Below are 21,914 nucleotides of genomic sequence, written 5' to 3'. Positions count from 1 at the left end.
GTGTGCGGCAAGGTTAGCCTCCTGCGAGCCGCGATCGGCACCGACAGCTTTGACGTCATCCTATTACAGGAGACGCTCCTTCGGGAGGGCCAGTCGGTGCCTTTCAAGGGCTACAGGGCCTTTTACCTCCCTGCCGTCGCCGGTGCGGCGCGTGGGTGTTGTATCTTGGTCAGGGATGTACTTTCCTGTTCTCGAGTGCATCGCCCCGTGCTGTGCGGTGCCGTAGTGGAGGTATTAGCAGTCGAGGTGACCTTGCCGAGCGCGTGTGTCGCGTTCTACTGCGTGTATAGCGGGCCACGTGCCGAGCCCGACTTCACCGAACTCCTCTCCCTGGCCAACGACGAACCCACCTTCATCGGGGGCGACTTCAACGCCCACCATGAAAGGTGGGGGAGCAGGGGGAGGAACCGCGCCGGGCGCCACCTTGCCGCGGCCTTGGAGGACGTGCCTGGAGTCGCTCTCGTCAACACCGGGGTGCCCACGCACGAGGCTGGTGGCATTTTGGACCTCAGCTTTGTCTCGCAGCCGCTTGCAGTCGGTGCAACGTGGGCCCTCCACGCGCACCTCGCGAGCGACCATTTCGCCTCCGTTGTTGCACTCCCTGTCCCGCCGCACGTGTTACCATAGCGGCCTCCGCGCTGGAACCTGCGCCGGGCTGACTGGCCTCGGTTCTGCGGGGCCGTCGCCCGTCGTCTGGCCGCCACCATCCGGCCTGACGACCTCGAGGCGGCGGACGCGCGCCTGGTTGACGCCTTCACAACGGCGGCTGATGAGGCGATCCCCCTCCTCCGGCCTGTGACGGTGTCACACCGCGATAGGTGGTACTACACCGAGGAGGTGAGGGAGGCGAACCACCGAGTCAACCAGGCCCGCAAGCTCAACAGGAGAGTGAACACGGAGGCGACGCGGGCCTTGCTGCGCGCTGCTGTCCGTCGCGCCAGGGAGACCGCCGACCGGGTGCAGGAGGAGCACTGGTTGGCGTGGTGCGGGGGACTTCACGGCTGCGCGTCCATTGCGGTCCTCTGGCGAAAGCTGAGGGCCGTCGCGAGGGGTGCGGTGACACGCCCTGCATTACACCCACAGCCCCAGGTCAAGGCGGAGCGGCTTGTTACCACCTTCTCCTCCCGTGCCGCTTCCGCCCGACTTCCGGCCCACACCCGCGCCCTGCTGAGGGAGGCAAATCCCGGGAGAGCAGCCGCCTTCAGGGAGGCCTGCCTGCAGGCGCATACCGCTGACGCGCCGATAGAGATGTGGGAGCTGGAGCGGGCCATCCCCGGGAAGGACACCGCCACCGGGGTGGACAGGATCCCCTACTCTCATGGCGCACGCGGGCCCGGACATGCAGGCGGAGGTGCTGGCACTTTACAACCGATCCCTTGAGCTCGGGGCGCTGCCAGCCTCTTGGAAGCTGGCCACCATCGTCCCCATCCCCAAGAGTGGAGACGGGCTCCAACATCGCCCGATCTCCCTCCTCAGCTGCCTCGGCAAGTGTATGGAGAGAGTCCTCCTTCCGCGCCTTCAGTGGGCGATGGGCCCCCTCCATCACCACCTCTTTGCTTTCCGCCGGGGCATGGGCACCAGGGACTGCATCTCCACCCTCCTCTCTGGTGTCCTGGGGAGACAGGCGGTGGTGGTCTTTCTCGACCTTGAGAAGGCTTTTGAGCTCGCCTCAGCCCCCGCCATACTCGCCATTCTGGCTGAAAAGGGCGTCCGGGGGGCATGGGTGGGCCATTATCTTGAGGGACGGAGAGCGGCCGTCCGATTTCAGGGCTACACGTCCGCGATAGAGACGTTCGAGAATGGCACGCCTCAGGGTGGGGTCCTGAGCCCCGTGCTGTTCAATCTGCTCGTCGAGAAGTTAGCATCCCTTCCGACGAGCAGAAACGCCAGAAACGCCAAAGTCCTGTCGTATGCGGACGATGTGGCCATGGTGGTGTCGGGCCCCAACCACGTGGCCTGCGCCCGCCAGCTCCTCCGCCGGCTGACCCAGACGTGTGCCGCCCTACGGCTGGTCGTCAACAGGGCCAAGACAAGGGCCATGGCCCTTCGCCACCGCCACCTTCCTGAGCCCTTCGACCTCGAAGATACGCCAGTGCCGTGGGTGCACTCGTACAAGTTCCTCGGGGTCACAGTTGACTCCAGTCTGTCCTTCGCCCCGCACATTGCCAGCGTGCGGGAGGAGGTACGGCGGCGCACTAACGTGATGAGGACCCTTGCCAGAACAGCGGGGGGGGGCTGGGGATAGGGTCCTGCGGACGTTTTACGTACAGGGCGTGCGGTCCTGTATCGATTATGGGACGCCGTGCCTGCTGACTGTGGGTCCGGCGGCGCTTCGGCCGCTGGAGACTGCTCAGAACGCCGCCCTCCGCGTCATCGTCGGCGCCCCCATGTGGACCAACTGCGTGTGCCTGCGGGCAGAGGCACGTGTGTGCAGCGTCGCCGCGAGAGTCGCCCAAATCTCGGTAGGGCACCTGGCGGCGCTGCTGAGACGCAAGGGGGCGGAGCAGCTCCGCGCCTCCGTCGGGCAGGCCCTCCTGCAGGCCTCCCTCCTGTTCCGCAAGAGGACGTGGGCGACTGTGGCGGCTGCCACGTTTCGATCTGGCGGACAACCTCACGCCCTTGTGACGGCTGTGGACGCCCCCCACCCCGCCTACGTTGCCCGCCCCCCGTGGGAGCCGCCTGTCCTAATAGCCACCTTACGGCCGCTCGCCACGAGGAAGGCCCTCCTCACCCCTCAGAGGCTGGCCAGGGAGGCCGCCAGCAAGGAGCGGGAAGCAGCGCGCCCTGGAGCCTCCGTGTACTACACGGACGGCTCCGTCAACCACCAGACGGGGGCTGTCGGCGCAGCTTTTGTGTGCGATGGGCTCACCGCGGTATTTCGTCTGCCAGACGGGTGCTCATCCACCCAGGCTGAGCTGGCAGCCATTGGCAGGGCTCTGGATCATGCAGTGGAAGGGGGTCGGGGCCCTGTTGTGATCCACTGCGATTCAGTCCCTGCCATCCGCTCTCTGCTGCAGGACCCCCCGAACGACAACGTGTCCCTACTCACCTCCATCCTCGCGAGGCTGGCAGAGATGGGGGAGGCGGGGCGTCCAGTACACGTCAACTGGTTGCCCAGCCACTCGGGTGAGGCGGGCAACGAGGCGGCGGACGGCGCTGCGCACGAGGCAACGCTCCTGCCCTCTGTCACGCGGCCCGTTGTGGCAAGCGTGTCACAAGTGAAAAGGAGCATGGCCGCACAGACTGCTGCTGGGGTAGTCAAGGAGCTGGAGGAGGCCCTGGCTGCGGGCTCGCCGTCCGCGTTTTGGTACGCGGTGGCCACCAACACCGGCGCCCGCCAGACTCCGCCAAACCTGCCGAGACGGGTGGCATCGAACATCCACTGTCTCCGTCTCGGTTACAAGTGTGCATCAGTCCTTGACCCTGACGATCCTGCCCCTGTCGTGTGCCCTCACTGCGAGGAGGAGGTCCTCCAGCCGCTCCTCCACTACCTCCTCGAGTGCTGTGCGACGCGCCGGCTGCTTCAGAACCAGGAGGGGCTATCGGCGCCAGCCTTGGTGGGGGCGCTGGACGACGGGGCGCTTGCTGCCCTAGTGCGGGCGTATGAGCCGCCCGGGTAGGCTCTGTGTTCTGTATATGTGGGAGTGTTAGAGTGTGTGAGTGTGTGCGTGAATGTGTTTTTTAACGTACAGCTACAGGACGCCTGGTGTGCCTGTGCCCCAACCCACATAGTGGGAAGGGGCGTTTTCTATCTATGCATGTGCGTACATCGGCGTGTGTGTGTGCGTGTGTATGTATTTAGGTACATGCACACGTGCGCGCGGCGTGCCGTGTGCGCACATGTATAGCCACAGCCAACACTGCGACGGGCCGTCGCATAAGACAAGGGCCCGTTCCCCCATTAGGGGGTAAATCTTGATGATGATGTAATAAAGTACGCCACCCCCAAGATAAGACCTGAGCTCACGCCCGCACGACTGTGGGGTGCCTTTAACACTCTGCAAAAGCGGACATGTTGACTCCCCATGGCCCAGGATGGCGAGCACAGCTTGACGACCCACACGATTAGCTCAGCAGCAAGCAAGAGCGACATCGTAACCTCTGCAGGGCTCTCTACACACAGCCCATCCAGTCTACGAGCTGGTAAATATAAAACAACAACAACAACTGTAATAAAGGCCGGGTCACACGAGCGTTTATTTCGGCAATTTTTGATGCCGGTACTTTTTCACGCCGGTGATTTTGCCTCCGGTGTGGTCACACGACGCTAGCCGAAACAGAGGGCGCGTTTAGGCATATATGTAGAGCGGCAGCAGGTAAAGATTAGTAAGGCAGTTAAATCTTCTTTGATGTCTTGCCGCCAGCTGCACTTTTGGTGATCTGGGATTCTTTGAAGGGGTGTGTGTAGCTGTGTGTGTATTTGTCAGTTTGTGTGTACATATATATGTGTGTGTGGGTGGGGGGGGTCTCTCTCTCTCTCTCTCTCTCTCTCTCTCTCTCTCTCTCTCTCTCTCTCTCTCTCTCTCTCTCTCTCTCTCTCTCTCTCTCTCTCTCTCTCTCTCACACACACACACAAATTTTTTTTTAAAAAAGTAACAACGTAAAGGTGTATAAAGTCCATTGACAAAAGAGAGAGAGAGAGAGAGAGAAGGTGGGAATAGGAAAAGGATTAGGGGGATTAGAAGGGAAAGAGAGGGAGGACGAAAAGGTGAAGCGTACTCAGTATCGAGAATACAAGACGCGCAAGTTCGTCTTCCTCCATATCGATTTCAATGTTCACCACCAGCTTTGGCTTTCATCCTCCTTCACTGACCAGCCTGGTGAACAAGCCTACAACTTTGCTCTCCTCAACGACCTAGAGCAGTTGGTTCAGCACCCTACTGGTATTCCCGACCGTCTTGGAGACAGGCCCAACGTTCTGGACCTCTTCCTTATCTCTAATCCTTCTGCTTACTCTGTCAAACTGTTGTCTCCGTTGGCCTCCTCCGATCATAACCTTATTTCTGTATCCTGTCCTATCGCTCCTGTACATCCTCTGGACCCGCCGAAGAGGCGATGCTTCTGGCATTTTGCTTCAGCTCGGTGGGACAACCTGAGGGTGTACTTTTCCGATTTCCCGTGGAATGATTACTGCTTCCAGGAGAGAGACCCCTCTGTGTGTGCTCAGCGCATCACAGAGCTGATTGTCTCTGGAATGGAGGCTTACATTCCACGTACTTTCTCTACTCCTCATGCTAAAAAGCCTTGGTTTAATCACGCTTGTTCTCGTGCTATTAAAGATAGAGAGGCAGCTCACAAAAGGTTCCAGAGCCTTCGAACTCCCACTAACTTTGACCTTTACATTTCAGCCCGGAATCGTGCCAAATCTATTCTCCGACTTACCAAAACTTCTTTTATTAATAGAAAATGTCAACACCTTGCTTCTTCTAATTCTTCCCGTGACTTCTGGCAACTAGCCAAAAATATCTCCTCGAATTTCACTTCTTCCTCTTTCCCTCCTCTCCTTAACCCTGACGGCAGCACTGCCGTCTTATCTGCCTCTAAGGCTGAACTCTTCGCTCAAACTTTCTGTAAGAACTCCACCCTGGACGATTCTGGGCATATTCCTCCTACTCATCCCCCCTCTGACTCCTTTATGCCTGTTATTAAGATTCTTCCAAATGATGTTTTCTATGCCATCTCTGGCCTCAACTCTCAGAAGACTTATGGACCTGATGGAGTGCTTCCTATTGTCCTTAAAAACTGTGCTTCTGTGCTGACACCCTGCTTGGTCAAACTCTTTCGTCTCTGCCTATCAACATCCATCTTACCTTCCTGCTGGAAGTATGCCTTTGTACGTACAGCCTGTGCCTAAGAAGGGTTACCGTTCCAATCCCTCAAAATACCGCCCTATAGCTTTACTTTCCTGTCTATCTAAAGCTTTTGAATCAATCCTTAACCGGAAGATTTAAAAGCACCTTTCCACTTCTAACCTTCTATCTGATCGCCAGTATGGATTCCGCAAGGGGCGTTCTACTGGCGATCTTCTTGCTCTCTTAACTGACTCTTGGTCATCCTCTCTTACGGCCGTATTCTCAGTGAATCTCTTCCCCCTTCACGCGAGGAAACAAGGCTTCGTGGACCAAACGGTATTCTCAGTGAAGAGGAGTGTCTTTGATGCAGCGCGCGAAGCGGCGAGCGGGAAAAAAATGAACTAATTTCCTCTCTTGACGAAGAGGAGGTGAAGGCCCGCTCTTCGCTAATATCTTCGCACATTTAATGCTTTATTACAACATTTTTCCATGTTGCTGTATTATTAATTGGGTATAAGAACAATTTAAGTTTTCTAGGCCTTATATAAAAAATAATACAATGCGAGAAACAATATTTTTCTGTTTATTCAAGACTTCACGGTTCCTATGATAATTTAAGCCAACACTGGAACACACCTCTCAACCAGCACGCCCCGCCCTTTAGTCTCAACTATTCACAACAGTTATCTTTTTTGAGCGTTTGTAGGGCGGGCACTTCGAACCATAAGCATGCATTAAGATTGCTGGGATGAATTTTAAAGTGACGGACTAACAGGCTTTCTCCGGGCGCTTGTTTCACAAGTCTGTATGAATATGTGGTGGTATTTGGTACTCCGTGCTGGGCTTAACACAGCCAATCTCCAAACTCGTGACGTCACCTATGGGTGGAGCTTAGCAAAGCTCAGCAATATAGATGATACCATTTTCCACCCACTGATAGGAGCTCTAAAGCTAGTTAAAATATATTTACAAGTGAGAAATAACGAAGGGAAAAAGAGATGTCTCATGGAACAGGAGGAAAATAAAGAAAATAAAAGCAGTTTATTCTAACGAGGTCTCCTAAGCTCCGCCCACAGGTAACGGGATGATATGAAAGCGAAGCAAACATAGCCACGGGTACCAACCAATTAAATGCATCAATGTAAAATTTCTGCTATATATAATGTATGTCACTGTATCAAGCACTGTTTACATAAATATTAGTCACACTATATAATCCATTATATAAATGTACCTAAATTGCATTAAGGTTTCGGTTTTCAACGTTTGTTTGATTTGCAGTAGTACCAACACTACACGGAAAGATTGTTTCGAAGGTTAGGAACTGGGCATACCCTTCAACGGAAACACACTCTCTAAGAGACGCTTCGACGAAGAGGGAAGAGCTTCACTGAGAATATGGCCGTTAGCCGTTTCGGTGAAACTTTCTCTGTTGCGTTAGACATATCGAAAGCCTTCGATAGAGTCTGGCATCAGTCTTTGCTTTCTAAACTGCCCTCTTTCGGATTCTATCCCTCTCTCTGTTCCTTTATCTCCAGTTTCCTTTCCGGCCGTTCTATCTCTGCGGTGATAGACGGTCACTGCTCTTCCCTTAAACCTATCAACAGTGGCGTTCCACAGGGCTCTGCCCTATCACTCACTCTCTTCCTGTTATTCATCAATGATCTTCTTTCCATAACAAACTGTCCTGTCCACTCATACGCCGACGACTCCACTCTGCATTATTCAACTTCTTTCAATAGAAGACCATCACAACAGGAAGTACACGACTCCAGACTGGAGGCTGCAGAACGCTTAACCTCAGACCTTGCTATCATTTCCGATTGGGGCAGAAGGAACCTTGTGTCCTTCAATGCCTCAAACATCCTATCCTAAACATCCTCGGTCTATCCTTAACTCAAAATCTCAACTGGAAACTTCATATCTCCTCTCTTGCTAAATCAGCTTCCTCGAGGTTGGACGTTCTGTATCGTCTCCGCCAGTTCTTCTTCCCAGCGCAGTTGCTATCCATATACAGGGGCCATATACAGGAGCCCTCGTATGGAGTATGCATCTCACGTGTGGGGGGGCTCCACTCACACAGCTCTTCTGGACAGAGTGGAGTCAAAGGCTCTTCGTCTCATCAGCTCTCCTCCTCCTACTGATAGCCTTCTACCTCTTAAATTCCGCCGCGATGTTGCCTCTCTTTCTATCTTCTATCGATATTTCCACGCTGACTGCTCTTCTGAACTTGCTAACTGCATGCCTCCCCCCCTCCCGCGGCCCCGCTGCACACGACTTTCAACTCATGCTCATCCCTACACTGTCCAAACCCCTTATGCAAGAGTTAACCAGCATCTTCACTCTTTCATCCCTCACGCTGGTAAACTCTTCCTTCATCTGTATTTCCTCCTGCCTACGACGTGAACTCTTTCAAGAGGAGGGTATCAGGACACCTCTCCTCCCGAAATTTATCTTTCTTTCGGCCACCTCTTTTAATTCTTTTTTGGGAGCAGCGAGTAGCGGACTTTTTTTATTATTGTTTTCTTTTTTGTGTGCCCTTAAGCTGCCTCCTTTGTTGTAAAAAAAAAAAAAATCGAGAACACAAAAGACTTGCCGGTGCCGCCGATGGCAAAATTCTCGAGATCGATGTTAAAACTGCCGAAATAAACGCTCGTGTGACCCGGCCTTTAAGTGTAAGGCGGCAGTGGCACGCCAGCCCAGGGCCCATTGAATTATATTGGTTCAATGGGCCCTGCGCCAGCCCTCCGTGGGCGAGCAGCCGGGTGGCCCTTCTGAGGCGGCGAGGTTGACCCGCTTGGTCATCCTCGCTTTGGGCTCCCCCGCTGCAGTCAAGTTGACTGGTCGGTTGCTCGCCCGTGTACTGCTACGGGCTGCTACTGGGCGCCTGCCCGGGGGACCCGTGCCTCCGTCGCTGCTCGACGGTTGTAACCCGTGTCTGTAGCGGCGGCGGAGGCCTCCCCCATCCCCGTCACGAGTTGTTAATTGCTCGTTCCCTCTTACAGGGCCGCCTTTAGGCCTAAGGCCCTGTCCCCTATTAAGGGGTGAATCTTTAAAGGAAGGAAGGATGTAAGGCGGCAGAGACACGCCAGCCCTCCTCGGGTGAGCAGCTCGGTCCGCCGGTTAAGTTGACTGTCTGGCTGCTCACCTGGGTCCTGCTACGGGCTACTACTGGGCGCCTGCCCGGGGGGCCCGTGTCTCCGTCGCTGCTCGCCGGCTGATACCCGTGACTTTGGCGGCGGCGGAGGCGTCCCTACACCCGCCGAGAATTGAATAGCTCGCCCCCCCTTACAAGGCCGCCTTTGAGCAAAGGCCCTGTCCCCTTATTAAAGGGGTAAATCCTTACGACGACGATGTAAGGCGGCCTCACTCCACCTCATCTTCAACTCCAGGTAAGCCAGCCTCCGTTACTCAATGAATTACCGCCCCCCCCCCTTACCCCAGTGAACCATTCCTCCCCCATCTCCCCAATGTATTATTCCCTTTTTTTTTTTTTCTTTACAGCAGAGGAGTCAGTTCAAGGGCATAAAAAAAGGAAATAAATGTGAAAAAAAGCCCGCTACTCACTGCTCTTTAAAAGAGTTAGAGGAGTGGCCGAAAGATAGGTCAATATCGGGAGGAGAGGTGTCCTGATACTCTCCTCTTGAAAGAGTTCAAGTAGTAGGCAGGAGGAAATACAGATGAAGGAAGATTGTTCCAGAGTTTACCAGCGTGAGGGATGAAAGTGAAGATGCTGGTTAACTCTTGCGAAAGGCATTTGGACAGTAATGGGATAAGCTTGAGTAGAAAGGCGTGTGTGGCGAGGCCGCAGGAGGGGGGGAGGCATGTAGTTAGCAAGTTCAGAAGAGCAGTCACCATGAAAATATCGATAGAAGATAGAGAGGCAATATGGCGGCGAAATTTAAGAGGTAGAAGACTATCAGTAAGAGGAGGAGAGCTGATGAGACGAAGAGCCTTAGGACCATATTCTCCAACGCCTCGCCGCTTACACACTCACATTTGACAGGGTTTTTGAAGGGGTATTGGGTATTTCCAGAGGTACATTTATGACCCTGTTGGTAGTTTGACCCCTTTTCTGTACCTTAAACGTGAAAAACACCCATGAAAACCCGATTAAACTCCATTTTAGCCTTTGGAAATATATGACGAGAGGTGGAAGCGTCTGAGAATACCGATCTTAGACTCCACTCTGTCGAAGAGAGCTGTGTGAGTGGAGCCCCTCCACACGCGGGATGCATACTCCATCATACTCCATATCATAATGATAAATATCTAGTGACGAATAATTACATGCCTCTCACTCCGCCTCATCTTCAACCCCAGGCCCGTGCTTGCCCTGCAACGTGACTCCCGTACACACACACACACACACACACACACACACACACACACACACACACTCCCTAAACGCCCCTCACCCCAATTTTTTTATTTTTTTATTTATTTATTTATTTATTTTTTTTTTACGTTGCTGCCTGTTGCGCCGGTAGGCATCTTCCCGGCGGGGCCTGATGGTCGGCCCATGTAATCGTTTTCTGACTTTTCTCGTCACCTTGGTGCGCGACCATAGGTTCCACCAGGGATTTATTTAAGGTCTATTGTAAGCGTCTTGCTTGGTAAACATTGTCACATTAAATTCCTTTATAATTACATTATTAATCTGTTTGTCACTGATCTTGCATTTAGTCTTAAGGTTACGAGTCGATCGGCCCGACGACACACGGGAAACAGTGCTCACGCCCTCTGCTCTAATAAGTGTTCACGCTACCTCAAGAGTTTTTTCCCGTCTCTCACCAGGCATGGTTGAGTGTAGTCATCAGTCTAGTTTTCAGTTCATTATCCTATTTTCTCACCATTGAGCGGGGGTTTCGACCCTCATCGTGGAGCGGTGGCAGCCTCTACCTTCGTTCACACTCAAGCACGCGGGTCTTAATCAGTTCAAGTATCATCAAATAAACTTGTTCATTCAGTCAAATAAGAAAGAGCGAAGAACGCCCCCATCAGATCCCGGGGCATTACATTTCCCCCTGACAGGTCCTGGATATATGCAAGACTCTAGTAATGGTGTGAAGGGGACAATAATTCTACAAGGGGACAGTGTTTCCTCCCTGACAGGTCCAGGAAGTATACAAGACATTAATAATGGTGTGAAAGGGACAATGCTTCTACAAGGGGACAGTGTTTCCTCCCTGACAGGTCCTGGAAATATGCAAGACTCTAGTAATGGTGTGAAGAGACAATGCTTCTTCAGGTCCAGGAAACATTCGCCTGTAGTGAATATGTATAAAGGGAAGGAAGTCATGTATATGCAGTGGTGTAGACTTTTTAAGAGGTGCATGTGGTGTGTCAGGATGAGATGGAAAAAGGGAGGGAGGATATGTAGGAGTGTGTTCTGGAATGGCTGGGATGACCGTGGAAAAGAGTTAGAGAGCTTCCATCCTGTGGCTAAGGTTGTGGCATCCTCTTCCTCTGTCTCTCTATCTATCTGTATCCATGTATCTATCTCCCTTCTCTTCCTCCTGATCTAATCTTTTCTCTATCCCTATTTATGTACTTCCCTCTCTATCTATTTATATGTATCTGTCTGTGTACTTCCCTTCCTTCCTCTCACTCTTGTTTCATCTCAGTCTTTCAGTATTTATCTATCTATACTTACCTCCATTTACCTTACTCCTATTCCATCTCTCTCTCTCTCTCTCTCTCTCTCTCTCTCTCTCTCTCTCTCTCTCTCTCTCTCTCTCTCTCTCTCTCTCTCTCTCTCTCTCTCTCTCTCTCTCTCTCTCTCTCTCTCTCTCTCTCTCTCTCTCTCTCTCTCTCTCTGTTTATATCCATATGTCTATCAATCACTTCCCTCCCCGTCTGCTGCTCTTATTTCATCTCTTAGTGTCCACATCTTTTTACTTCCCTCCGTTCATTCCTCCTACTGTTATGTCATCCCCCCACTCCCCTCCCCCTGCACAGCACCTTGGTGTTGGGGTCCGCGCCGGCCTCCAGCAGGGCGGTCACCAGCTTGGGGAAGTTGTTCTTGGCTGTGAGGTGCAGGGCGGTGTAGATCGACCAAGGGAAGGATTTGTTGAAGGTCTCTTTGGAGAGGTGCCTTAGGGCGTTGCGTAGCCTGGCCTCGTCGCCTGTGAAGGGTTGGAGGGAGTTCAGCTTTACCTTGCCTGTATTTCAACCGGCCTACGACTGAATGCTTTCAAGGGGCCTTCCCTTCATTACTACTTCCTTCTGGCTGTGACTTAAGGGGAGTTTGTAAAATCTCAAATCCCATGTTAAATTCTTTATGTTCTAAGCCAGTGGTTCTTAACCTGGGTTCGACCGAACCCCAGCGGTTCGGCGAGCCAGTCTCAGGGGTTCGGCGAAGACCCTCCCGAAAAACATTGCAATTTTGTAATTGAATTCTAAGCAAATTTTCTTTCAGATTTTTATGAATTAAAATGGAATCTGTTCTTTGTATTATCCAAAATTAATATACTCTTGAACTTGGAAGCATTTTTTCTTTCACTTGTATGTTGTTGTTGTTGTTTTTTCTACACACTTGAGGGGTTCGGCTACTGTGCAGAGGTTTTCGTTAGGGTTCGGCGCCTCCGAAAAGGTTAAGACCACTGTTCTACGCGTATCTCCTCCCTTACTTACAGGCCGATTTCTTTCATTCAAAAAGCATTTTAATCCGGAAGGATGGGAGATTAACGTTTGCTATAGGTAAGTTTTCTACAATAATAAAAAATATTTTCCTAAAGTTCGATGAAATAATGAAAAAAATTGACAAATATTTTTCAAAAATCAAAATCAACTTCAAACAATTGTTCCGATAGCAAACCCTACTCCTTTCACATGCTTTCATAAGCTGCAGAAGGAGATATGTGGATAACAAAAAGTGCAATGGAGGAGATATTTTTCAAAGTACAAAATCATGGTTTTGAGATATCAAGCGATGAAGTTTTTTTTTTTTTTTTTCTATTCCAACTAGGGACCTGATATCCACAGGATACATACATCAGGCTATTAAGAAAAAGGCAGACATGGTTTCATTAACTTACTTTCATTTAGAGTCCCTTGATGGAGAGAGTCCCGACAACCTAAGATTTGGACGCCATTATTGGCCCTGTTTTCGCCGTGCTTTTCAAACGCTAGCACACGATCTCTTTTTGCATTTCTGTTTCACAGCCATACGGGTCGTCCGATGAAACTGAGCACACTTATGTCAAACCTGCACACTTTCCCCTAACAGCCAGCAGGGAGCCAGCAGCCAGCGAGCTCTGGGAAAATAAATAAGAGACAGTATGTCTCTACATCAACAGGTATCGCCAACCCATCATTACGCCCTTATACTCTACCATGGCATAATTTGGTCACCAGCTGTTGGAACGTGCCGTAAAGTGACAGGAGATTATTATTAGCCTTACGATCAGCCACTGTCTCAGTATAGGCACTCAGTAACTCGCGTACCCTGTGATATATGCGTGTCACGGCTGGCTGCTGACGACCTTGAGAGGCGGCAGCGCTCAGAGGGTACTGAGAGACTTCACACAAGTCTGGGTGCTTCTCTTTGAGTGTTGCTGCTTTGATGGATGGATTTAACAATACGTATCGCTGTAAAACATTATCGGCAGCAGATGGGGAAGTCTTTTTATTACCTACATATCCCTTCATCTCCTGACCCTTGCCTGCAGGGAGGGACGCTGCCTCCTGAACGTCATGAGCCTTGATATACTTGTCATGGGCCACGTGGCTGACACACTACCCAGGCTCCATCAACGCAAAGGCACTTTGCTTCCTTTACGTTACCTGCTTGCAGAAAACTTTAGCATATGAAGAGAAAATTTGTTTAAACTAATTATCTGGGGGTGAGGCCGTGAGGGGTCACTGATTCCATTACTCGCCGGGCTGCTATCTTTCAACACACACACACACACACACACACACACACTCAAGGATGTAGTTGCTGCAATAAATTTTGTGCGATTCCAAGGTATTGTGAAGATAAGTTATCAGTGAGTTCAATAACATTTAATTTAATTTAATTGAAACACTTATTGTTGATTGAAAAATAATACAGTAAATCATTAAGGCCAAGCAACACTCCCTGAACTTTTCACGTAAGTCTGATTTTAGATTTTCTGCGATTAAGAAAAGAGATTAAATTTAACCTTTAACTCGGTCCATTTAAACTCGCGCCAGACATTTAAAATTTGCGCTACGAGGAAAACATTGCTCGGGGATTATATCTAGATGGTATAAGAACCTTGGGGGGGTTTGGTCAAAATATTTTTTTGTAAAACTGGGTTAAAAGCATTCTTATACCATCTAGAAATAATCCCCGAGCAATGTTTTCCTCGTAGCGCAAATTTTAAATGTCTGGCGCGAGTTTAAATGGACCGAGTTAAAGGTTAAGTTTAATCTCTTTTCTTAATCGCAGAAAATCTAGAATCAATCAGACTTACGTGAAAAGTTCAGGGAATGTTGCTTGTACAAGTAGCTAGGGACCTATGACTAGATATTGTTGATAGGGTAAAGAAGATAGGAGTATTAAGAGGAAAGAGTAACAAAAAACACGATTTTACGCGAAGTTCGACGAACATAATAAAAGAAATACCATTATGCCTTTCTATATTTGAACTTTTCAGAATATTTTCCATAGGACTTTAGGTATATCTAAAGACTATTCACAGACAAAATATGAAAGTGATTGGTTATGTATTAATGGTGCTGTGTAATTTCAAGTGTCGCCACACGTATACGTACATGTATACGTATAAGTATACATACAAGTATACATACATTGTTCTGGCTCGTACAAAATGTAGGCAACGTAGATGCCTACTTACCTGTAAAGTTTCATCCGAATACCCCAGATAGTTTAGTTAGATGGCCTCAGGTGTCCCGTACCCCTTAAAAAGAAATGAAGGAGTGGAAAGGTTAAAGGAAAAAAAATGTAACCTACGAAAAGGACAAAGAAATTGCAGAAATAATAAATATTTTTTTTCATTAAGTGTTTATGGAAAAAAAAACGACTTTGACCGGGTTCTCGAATATTGCAATGAGGGGAAACTGAATCATGTAAAGGTTGATAAAGGAGAACTGATACAGCTGATGAAAACCTTAGATGGCTGGACTGTATGGAATCTCGGGTCAAGTGCTAAAAGAGTGTAGAAATGAATTACTGGAGCCATTTTATGACATAATAACATCCTCTATACACACAGGAAAAGTGCTCTTAGAGTGGAAGAGAGCGAACAGTGTACCAATGTATAAAAGTGGAGATAAAACTGAACCACTAAATTATAGACCAGTTTCTTTGACAAGTGTAATGTGCAAGATTTGTGAAAGTATAATAAAAAAATAATGGGTCGAACGTTTAGAAGAAGGAAAATGAAGGACAGTTTGGATTTACAAAAGAGAAATCGTGTCACTAACTTACTATGTTTCTACCCGAGAGCAATAGACATGGTGCAAGAGAATGAAGGGTGGGCTGATTGTGTATATCTCGATTTGAAAAAAGCTTTTGACAAGGTTCCGCACAAAAGGTTAATCTGGAAACTATAGCAGTGGGGAGGAATGGGCGGAATGGTTATCGAGTGGATGAAGGATTACTTAACAGGAAGAGAAATGAGGACAGTGATTAGAGAGGAAAAATCAAACTCGAGGAGAGTAGAGAGTGGAGTTCCTCAAGGCTCAGTTCTGGCACCAATAATGTTCATAATATATATAAAATGATATTGCCAAAAAGTTTATAAAAAAGTTATATGAACCTTTTTGCAGATGATGCAAAGTTAATAAGAAAAGTGAGGACGGAGGAAGATTGTGAGGAGCTGCAAAAAGACCAGGACAGAGTGTATAGATGGAGCCAGTTATGGGGGATGGACTTTAATGCAAACAAGTACCATGTTATAGAAATGGGGAAAAGTAAAAAAAAAAAAAAAAAAGGAAAACATACAGGATGGGAGAAGAAAACTTAAAGGTGGTACATGAAGAAAAAGATTTGGGAGTAACGATGCAAGACACACTATCCCCAGATAAGCACATAAACAAGATGTTTCGAGAAACCTACAGGATGATTCAATATGTAAGGATATCATTCCATTTTATGAACAAAGAAATAATGAAGAAAATAATAACAACAATGATAAGACCAAAGCTTGAATATGATGCATTTGTGTGGTCGCCTCAAAAAAAGAAGGATATCGGAAAGTTGGAAAAGATACAGAGAATTGCAACTAAAATGGCGCCACTATAAACATTCGCCTGCGCCAGAACGGGCTGGGCCGACCATCAGGACCCACCGGGAAGAAGCCTTGGGCTGACCATCAGGCCCCACCGGGAAAAAGCCTACCGGCGCTATAGGCCGCGACGTAAAAATAAAAAATAAAAAAATAAAAGAACTCTCGAATATGACGTATGAAGACAGATTGAAGGAGATGGACTTGACGACACAGGAACAAAGAAGGGAGAGAGGAGATCTGGTCACGCTGTATAAGTTGGTAAATAAGTTTGATGAGGTGGATAGAGATGATCTCTTCTTAATTTCGAGAATGCAGGGGCTGAGAGGACATGGAAGGAAACTTATAAAGGAACCTGTTTGAGTGACTTAATTAAAAAAAAAATAGTTTTCCACATAGAAGCGTTAACACATGGAACAGCTTGCTGGAAGAGGTGGTGGAGGCGAACAGTGTCCAACAAATGAAGGAAAGGCTGGATAAATGTAGATATGGAGACGGGGCTATTAGAGCTAGCTCGGACCCGGTAGACTACAAATAGGTAAATACACACACACACACACACACACACACACACACACAAATATATATATATATATATATATATATATATATATATATATATATATATATATATATATATATATATATATATATATATTAATTGAAACCTTTTGGAAAGTATCTATCCAAGAGACAGAATTCGAGGAGAGGGATGAGGAGAGAAGTGTCAAGAGAATGTAAAACATAAAAGTGGATGAAGAAGAGATACTGTTGCTACTGAAATCACTGGATGGTAAATATTAAATGAAAGCTTTCTGAAACTATTTACCCAAGAGACAGAATTTGAGGAGAGAAGTGTCAAGAGAATGGAAAACATAAAAGTGGATAGAGAGGAAATACTGGGGCTGTTGAAATCACTAGATGGCAAGAAGGCAATGGGTCCAGAGGAAATATCAGGCCAAGTACTGAAGGAGTGCAGTGAACAGTTAACAGAACCAGTTCATGATATTATAAGTTGTTCAGTCAAGGCCGGGGAGTCCCAATACAATGGAAAAGGGCACATGTGGTCCCACTACATAAGAGTGAAAACAAACAAGAGCCTCTGAACTATAAACCGGTTTCCCTAACAAGTGTACTGTGCAAACTGTGTGAGAAGGTAATTAAAAGACAGTGGGTGACCAATCTGGAGAGAGAAGATAATAAATGAAAGTCAATTTGGATTCAGAAAAGGTAACTAGTATCACAAATCTAATATATTTTTACTCAAGAGTAATAGATACAGTGCAGGAGAGAGGCGGACGGGCAGACTGCATATTTTTGAACCTAAAAAAGGCATTTGATAAAGTTCCACATAAAAGATTGCTGTGGAAACAGAGGAGGTTTGGGGAGAAAAATGACAGAATGGATGAAAAATTACCTAGCAAACAGAGCAATGAGAACCGTGTTGAAAGATGATACATTGGATTGAAAAACGGTCTCAAGTGAAGTGCCGCAGGGAAGCGCCATTTTTTTTTTTTTTTAATATACATAAATGATGTACCGGAAAAATTAAAGATTTACATGTTTGCAGGTGACGCCAAACTGCTTAGAAAAATAAGGGATGATGAAGATTGTAATGAACTGCTGGAAGACTCAAATGAGGTACATGAATGGAGTAAAGAATAGGAAATGGAGTTCAATGAAAAAAAGTGTCACACAATGAAAATGAGTATAGGGGTAAAAATAGACCAAGTGGAGTGTAACGGATGGGAGGGACAACCATCGACACAGTAAAGGAAGAAAAAGACTTTGGAATCATAATGGCATCACAATGGATACACTGGCACCCGAGAAACACATAAGCAAGATCTTCGGAGAAACAGTCTGCTGCAAAATATTGGTGGCATTTCACTACTTGGATGGGGACATGATGAAGAAAATAATAACAACCCTGATCAGCCCAAGGCTAGAGCATGTGGCAGTTGTCTGGGCACCACACAAGAAAAAGGACGTAAGGAAACTTTAAAGGATTCAAAGGATTGCGACTAAGATGATACAAGAACTATCAAGCCTGCCATGCGAGACAAGATTAGAGGAACTGGGCCAACCAACACTGGAAGGAAGAAGAGAAAGAGGAGACCTGATAGCGTTGTACAGGGACACAAGTGGAATGGTCATGTTGGATAGAAATGATTTGATGGAGATGGAAGGGAGGAGGCAACCAAGAAGACACAGCAAGAAATTGAGAAAGGGGACTTGTTTGAAAGACATAAAGAAGTACAGTTTTCCATACAGGAGTGTGGATGCATGGAATGGACTTAGAAAACACATTGTCGAGGCGGGCAGTGTCCATATAATGAAGGAAAAGCTGGACAAATATAGATTGGGAGACAGAACTGTTCGAGCTGCAAACAGGTAAATACACACACACACACACACACACACACACACACACACACACAGCGGCAACAGGGAGAGAGAGACAAACAAGCGGGAAGTAACGGTATCACTGAGGCGCGCACTAACCTGTCTGCACCGCCACATACATCTGCCTATGGTGGTCCTCCTGCGCCGCGCGGCCTGAAGGAAAGCGCGAGGTGGGAGGGTTAGGAGGGGGGCTGTAGCAATTCATCATTGTCATAATATTTTATCATCATTGCCATCGTCATCATCATCATCATCATCAGCCGTTACTAGTTCCCTGCAAGCCCAAACCCTTTCCCAGCGTCCTCCGCCTCCCCCTGTCTGGTGTTGGTGTCGGCGCTCCGACGAATGCTTTCTCTCTCTGCCTGGTCTCTGTTTGCCCTGACCTCCAGCATTTGTTGGGTGACACTCTATTACTTTGCTCTCTCTCTCTCTCTCTCTCTCTCTCTCTCTCTCTCTCTCTCTCTCTCTCTCTCTCTCTCTCTCTCTCTCTCTCTCTCTCTCTCTCTCTCTCTCTCTCTCTCTCTCTCACTCTCTCTCATTACACGCTGATTTCTTGGGAATTAACATTTCTCTATTTGGAGAGAGAGGGGAAAGGGCATTATTATTATTATTATTATTATTATTATCATTATTATTATTATTATTATTATTGTTATTATTATTATTATTATTATTATTATTATTATTATTATTATTATTATTATTATTATTATTATTATTATTATTATTATTATTAGCAGTAGTAGTAGTAATAGTAACAGTAGTAGTAGTAGGAAGAAGGGGGGGAGGAGGAGGAGGAGGAGGAGCATTTACTCTGTGATGTGTAGTTTCCGTAGACATTATAATTAAAACTCTTCCTCCTCCTCCTCCTCCTGTTCACCCCTCTGGTGTCCAATCCTGCCTACGTGTCCTGACCACCACCATGTCCCAGTCTGTCACTTATTGTCCACCTGCTGTCCTGTCTCTCCGTGCCCCCTTGTCACACCAACACCACACGATGCCGGAACACTCACACTGGCCTTAACCACACTCTGCCAGAAATGCTCTTCATATTATTGAAACAAGCAAAGCAAATGTCTGCCTACTCTGTATAAAACACACACACACACAACGGTAACAGAGAGAGAGAGAGAGAGAGAGAGAGAGAGAGAGAGAGAGAGAGGTAGGGGTTGGGAGAAACAAGCGGGAAGGTAGCATAACACCGAGACGAGCACTGAGGCAAGGAGCACTAACCCTCCTCCATTGCCAGCAGCTGTTCCTGCTGAACGCCGTCCACCTGTGCTGCGCGGCCTAAAAGAAAACGGGAGGTGGGAGAGTTAGGAGGGGGGCTGTAGCAAATCATCATTATCATATCATCATTGCCATCGTCATCATCATCAGCCGTTACTAGTTCCCTGCAAGCCCCGACCCTTTCCCAGCGTCCTCCGTCTCCCCCTGTCTGGTGTTGGTGTCGGCGCTCCGACGAATGCTTTTTCTCCTTGCCTGGTCTTCTGTCTGCCCGCTTTCTCTTACTCTCTCTCTCTCTCTCTCTCTCTCTCTCTCTCTCTCTCTCTCTCTCTCTCTCTCTCTCTCTCTCTCTCTCTTTTACACGCTGATTTCTTGGGAATTAACATTACTCTGTCTTAGAGAGAGAGAGAGAGAGAGAGAGAGAGAGAGAGAGAGAGAGAGAGAGAGTGAAGAGAGAGAGAGAGAAAAGGGTGGGGTATTACCATTATTATTATTATTATTATTAGCCGTAGCAGTAGTAGTAGTCGTAGTTAGAATAGGAGGAGGAAGATGAGGAGGAGGAGGAGCATTTATTCTAACTGTGATGTGTAGTTACCGTAGACATTATTTTAAAAATGCTCTTCCTCCTCCTCTTCCTCCTCCTCCATCATTTCATCCCTCTGTTGTCCTCTCTCCTGTCTACTACTGTTCATCCTCCTCCTTCTCTTCATCCTGTTCACCCTTCTGTGTCTCCTCTCCTGCGTACGTGTCCTGACCATTGCCATGTCCCAGTCTGTCACTTTTTGTCCATCTGCTGTCCTGTCTCTCCGTGCCCCCCAGTGTGTTTACACTACTACAGCTTGTCCCTTTGTCACACCAGCACCGCACGCTGTCGGAACCCTCACCCTGGCCTTACCCACACTCTGCATGCCTTAAAATTTATTAAATTTACTAAAACAGCAAAACTAACTCACCGTTCTCTTCCATGAAGCTGGGATTGATATATTCGTCCATCTTGTCCCCTCCCGCGCACACACTCGCTGCTCTCAAGTCAGTCAAGCTTCTGCGTGGCTGACTAACGCTGTCTGGCTCTGGTTTCCGGGCCTCGCAGCCTTATCAGCACTGTAAAGGTTGTGACAGTGGTGACCTATGCTGAGGGTGGAAGCCAAACAACTGGTAAGAGACACCAGGTTTAATAACATAAACAATTGTGGTACTCCTAGGGAGGACAGCAACGACGGCGGGAGGCAGCCGGAGCAGGACTGCAAGGTGATGTTGGCCTCCGATCCCTCCATATAAATGGAAGCAGACGGCTGGTACGGGTCGAACACACCACACGGGACGATGAAAGACAACTCGGTCCGCTTCCGGGTTGTAGTCAGGTGGAAGACGCCCTCTCGGTCTTGCAGGAGACGCAGGTAACGGCCGACGACGTAACAAGTCCACCGCCGTCAGGTCCCCGAGGTGCCCAGCCAGTCGGATCACCGGTGGAATCGTCCCTTCAGACAGGAGACGATAAGTGACTGCCATGGAAGAATACCAGCAGAGGAAAGTACTAGCACCATGCCTGCCAAGACACTGTATGAATACCCGGTACTTATGTTAGCACCACAAGAATACCAGCAGAGGAAAGCACTGTAGTCGGTTCATCAGAGTCTGAAGTGTGCATTATCTCGCAACCTTTTTTTTATTTTTTTTATATATGACCAGCTACGCATTTGAAATAATCTGCCTTGTAAATATATACTATGCATTAGAGTGTCACTAATACTCCCCTTAATTTTCCCCGCGGGAACGCACACTATCTGACGAATGCTGGGACCGGCCCGCCAGTGCCCGACTATTCCGCCCGCCACCTTATTCTTTCCCGGCTTAACAGTTATTATTATGAGCTTTTCTACAGGCTAAATCTGCGCTGAAGAATTCTGTATTGCTTATTTGAAGAAAAAAAAAAAAAAAGGCCTTATGGAAATAGAGAATCATAAGTTACAAGTGATTAATTAGCCTACATTATCAGTATACATTCTGTTTTGATGCTCAGAGAAAGCTGGGGGGAGCAGGCGAGGGAAATGTGTCATCACCCACCTCGAGATGAGGGTGTGCTTGGGCAGGGGAGAATGAAAGGAGGGCTTGATATCACTTAATAAAACTTACACTACAAAGGAGTAGACACTTCCATATATTATTACTCCTATTCCTACAACTACTACTATTATTATTATTATATTATATTCCTTCCCAGCGCCTTGTGGTGGCCGGGTCGAGGCGCAGGCGAGGGCTTCCCCCGGAC

General features: G+C 48.2%; 1 protein-coding gene across 4 annotated transcripts in view; it reads right to left on the bottom strand.

Moving 5' to 3' along the window:
* Positions 1-21,542, bottom strand: part of LOC126994121 (transient receptor potential cation channel protein painless-like) — a 31,311-nt gene extending 9,769 nt beyond the window's left edge. Inside the window, exons 1-4 of one of the 4 annotated variants that reach the window (XM_050853363.1) lie at positions 20,599-21,540; positions 19,652-19,708; positions 18,518-18,571; positions 11,757-11,920 (exon numbers count right to left, since the gene is read on the bottom strand). In XM_050853363.1, the coding sequence (XP_050709320.1) occupies positions 11,757-11,920; positions 18,518-18,571; positions 19,652-19,708; positions 20,599-20,638 (315 nt within the window). In that variant the 5' untranslated portion in view covers positions 20,639-21,540. Of the gene's footprint in view, positions 1-11,756; positions 11,921-18,517; positions 18,572-19,651; positions 19,709-20,598 lie in introns of all 4 variants that reach the window. The other 3 variants (XM_050853365.1, XM_050853364.1, XM_050853366.1) reach the window with 3 other exon arrangements.
* Between the last annotated feature and the right edge of the window lie 372 nt (positions 21,543-21,914).

This window comes from Eriocheir sinensis, unplaced genomic scaffold, assembly GCF_024679095.1.
Source record: "Eriocheir sinensis breed Jianghai 21 unplaced genomic scaffold, ASM2467909v1 Scaffold723, whole genome shotgun sequence".
NCBI lineage: Eukaryota > Metazoa > Arthropoda > Malacostraca > Decapoda > Varunidae > Eriocheir > Eriocheir sinensis.
The sequence above is the reverse complement of the archived record's forward strand: the minus strand, read 5'-3'. Positions and strand labels throughout refer to the sequence as shown.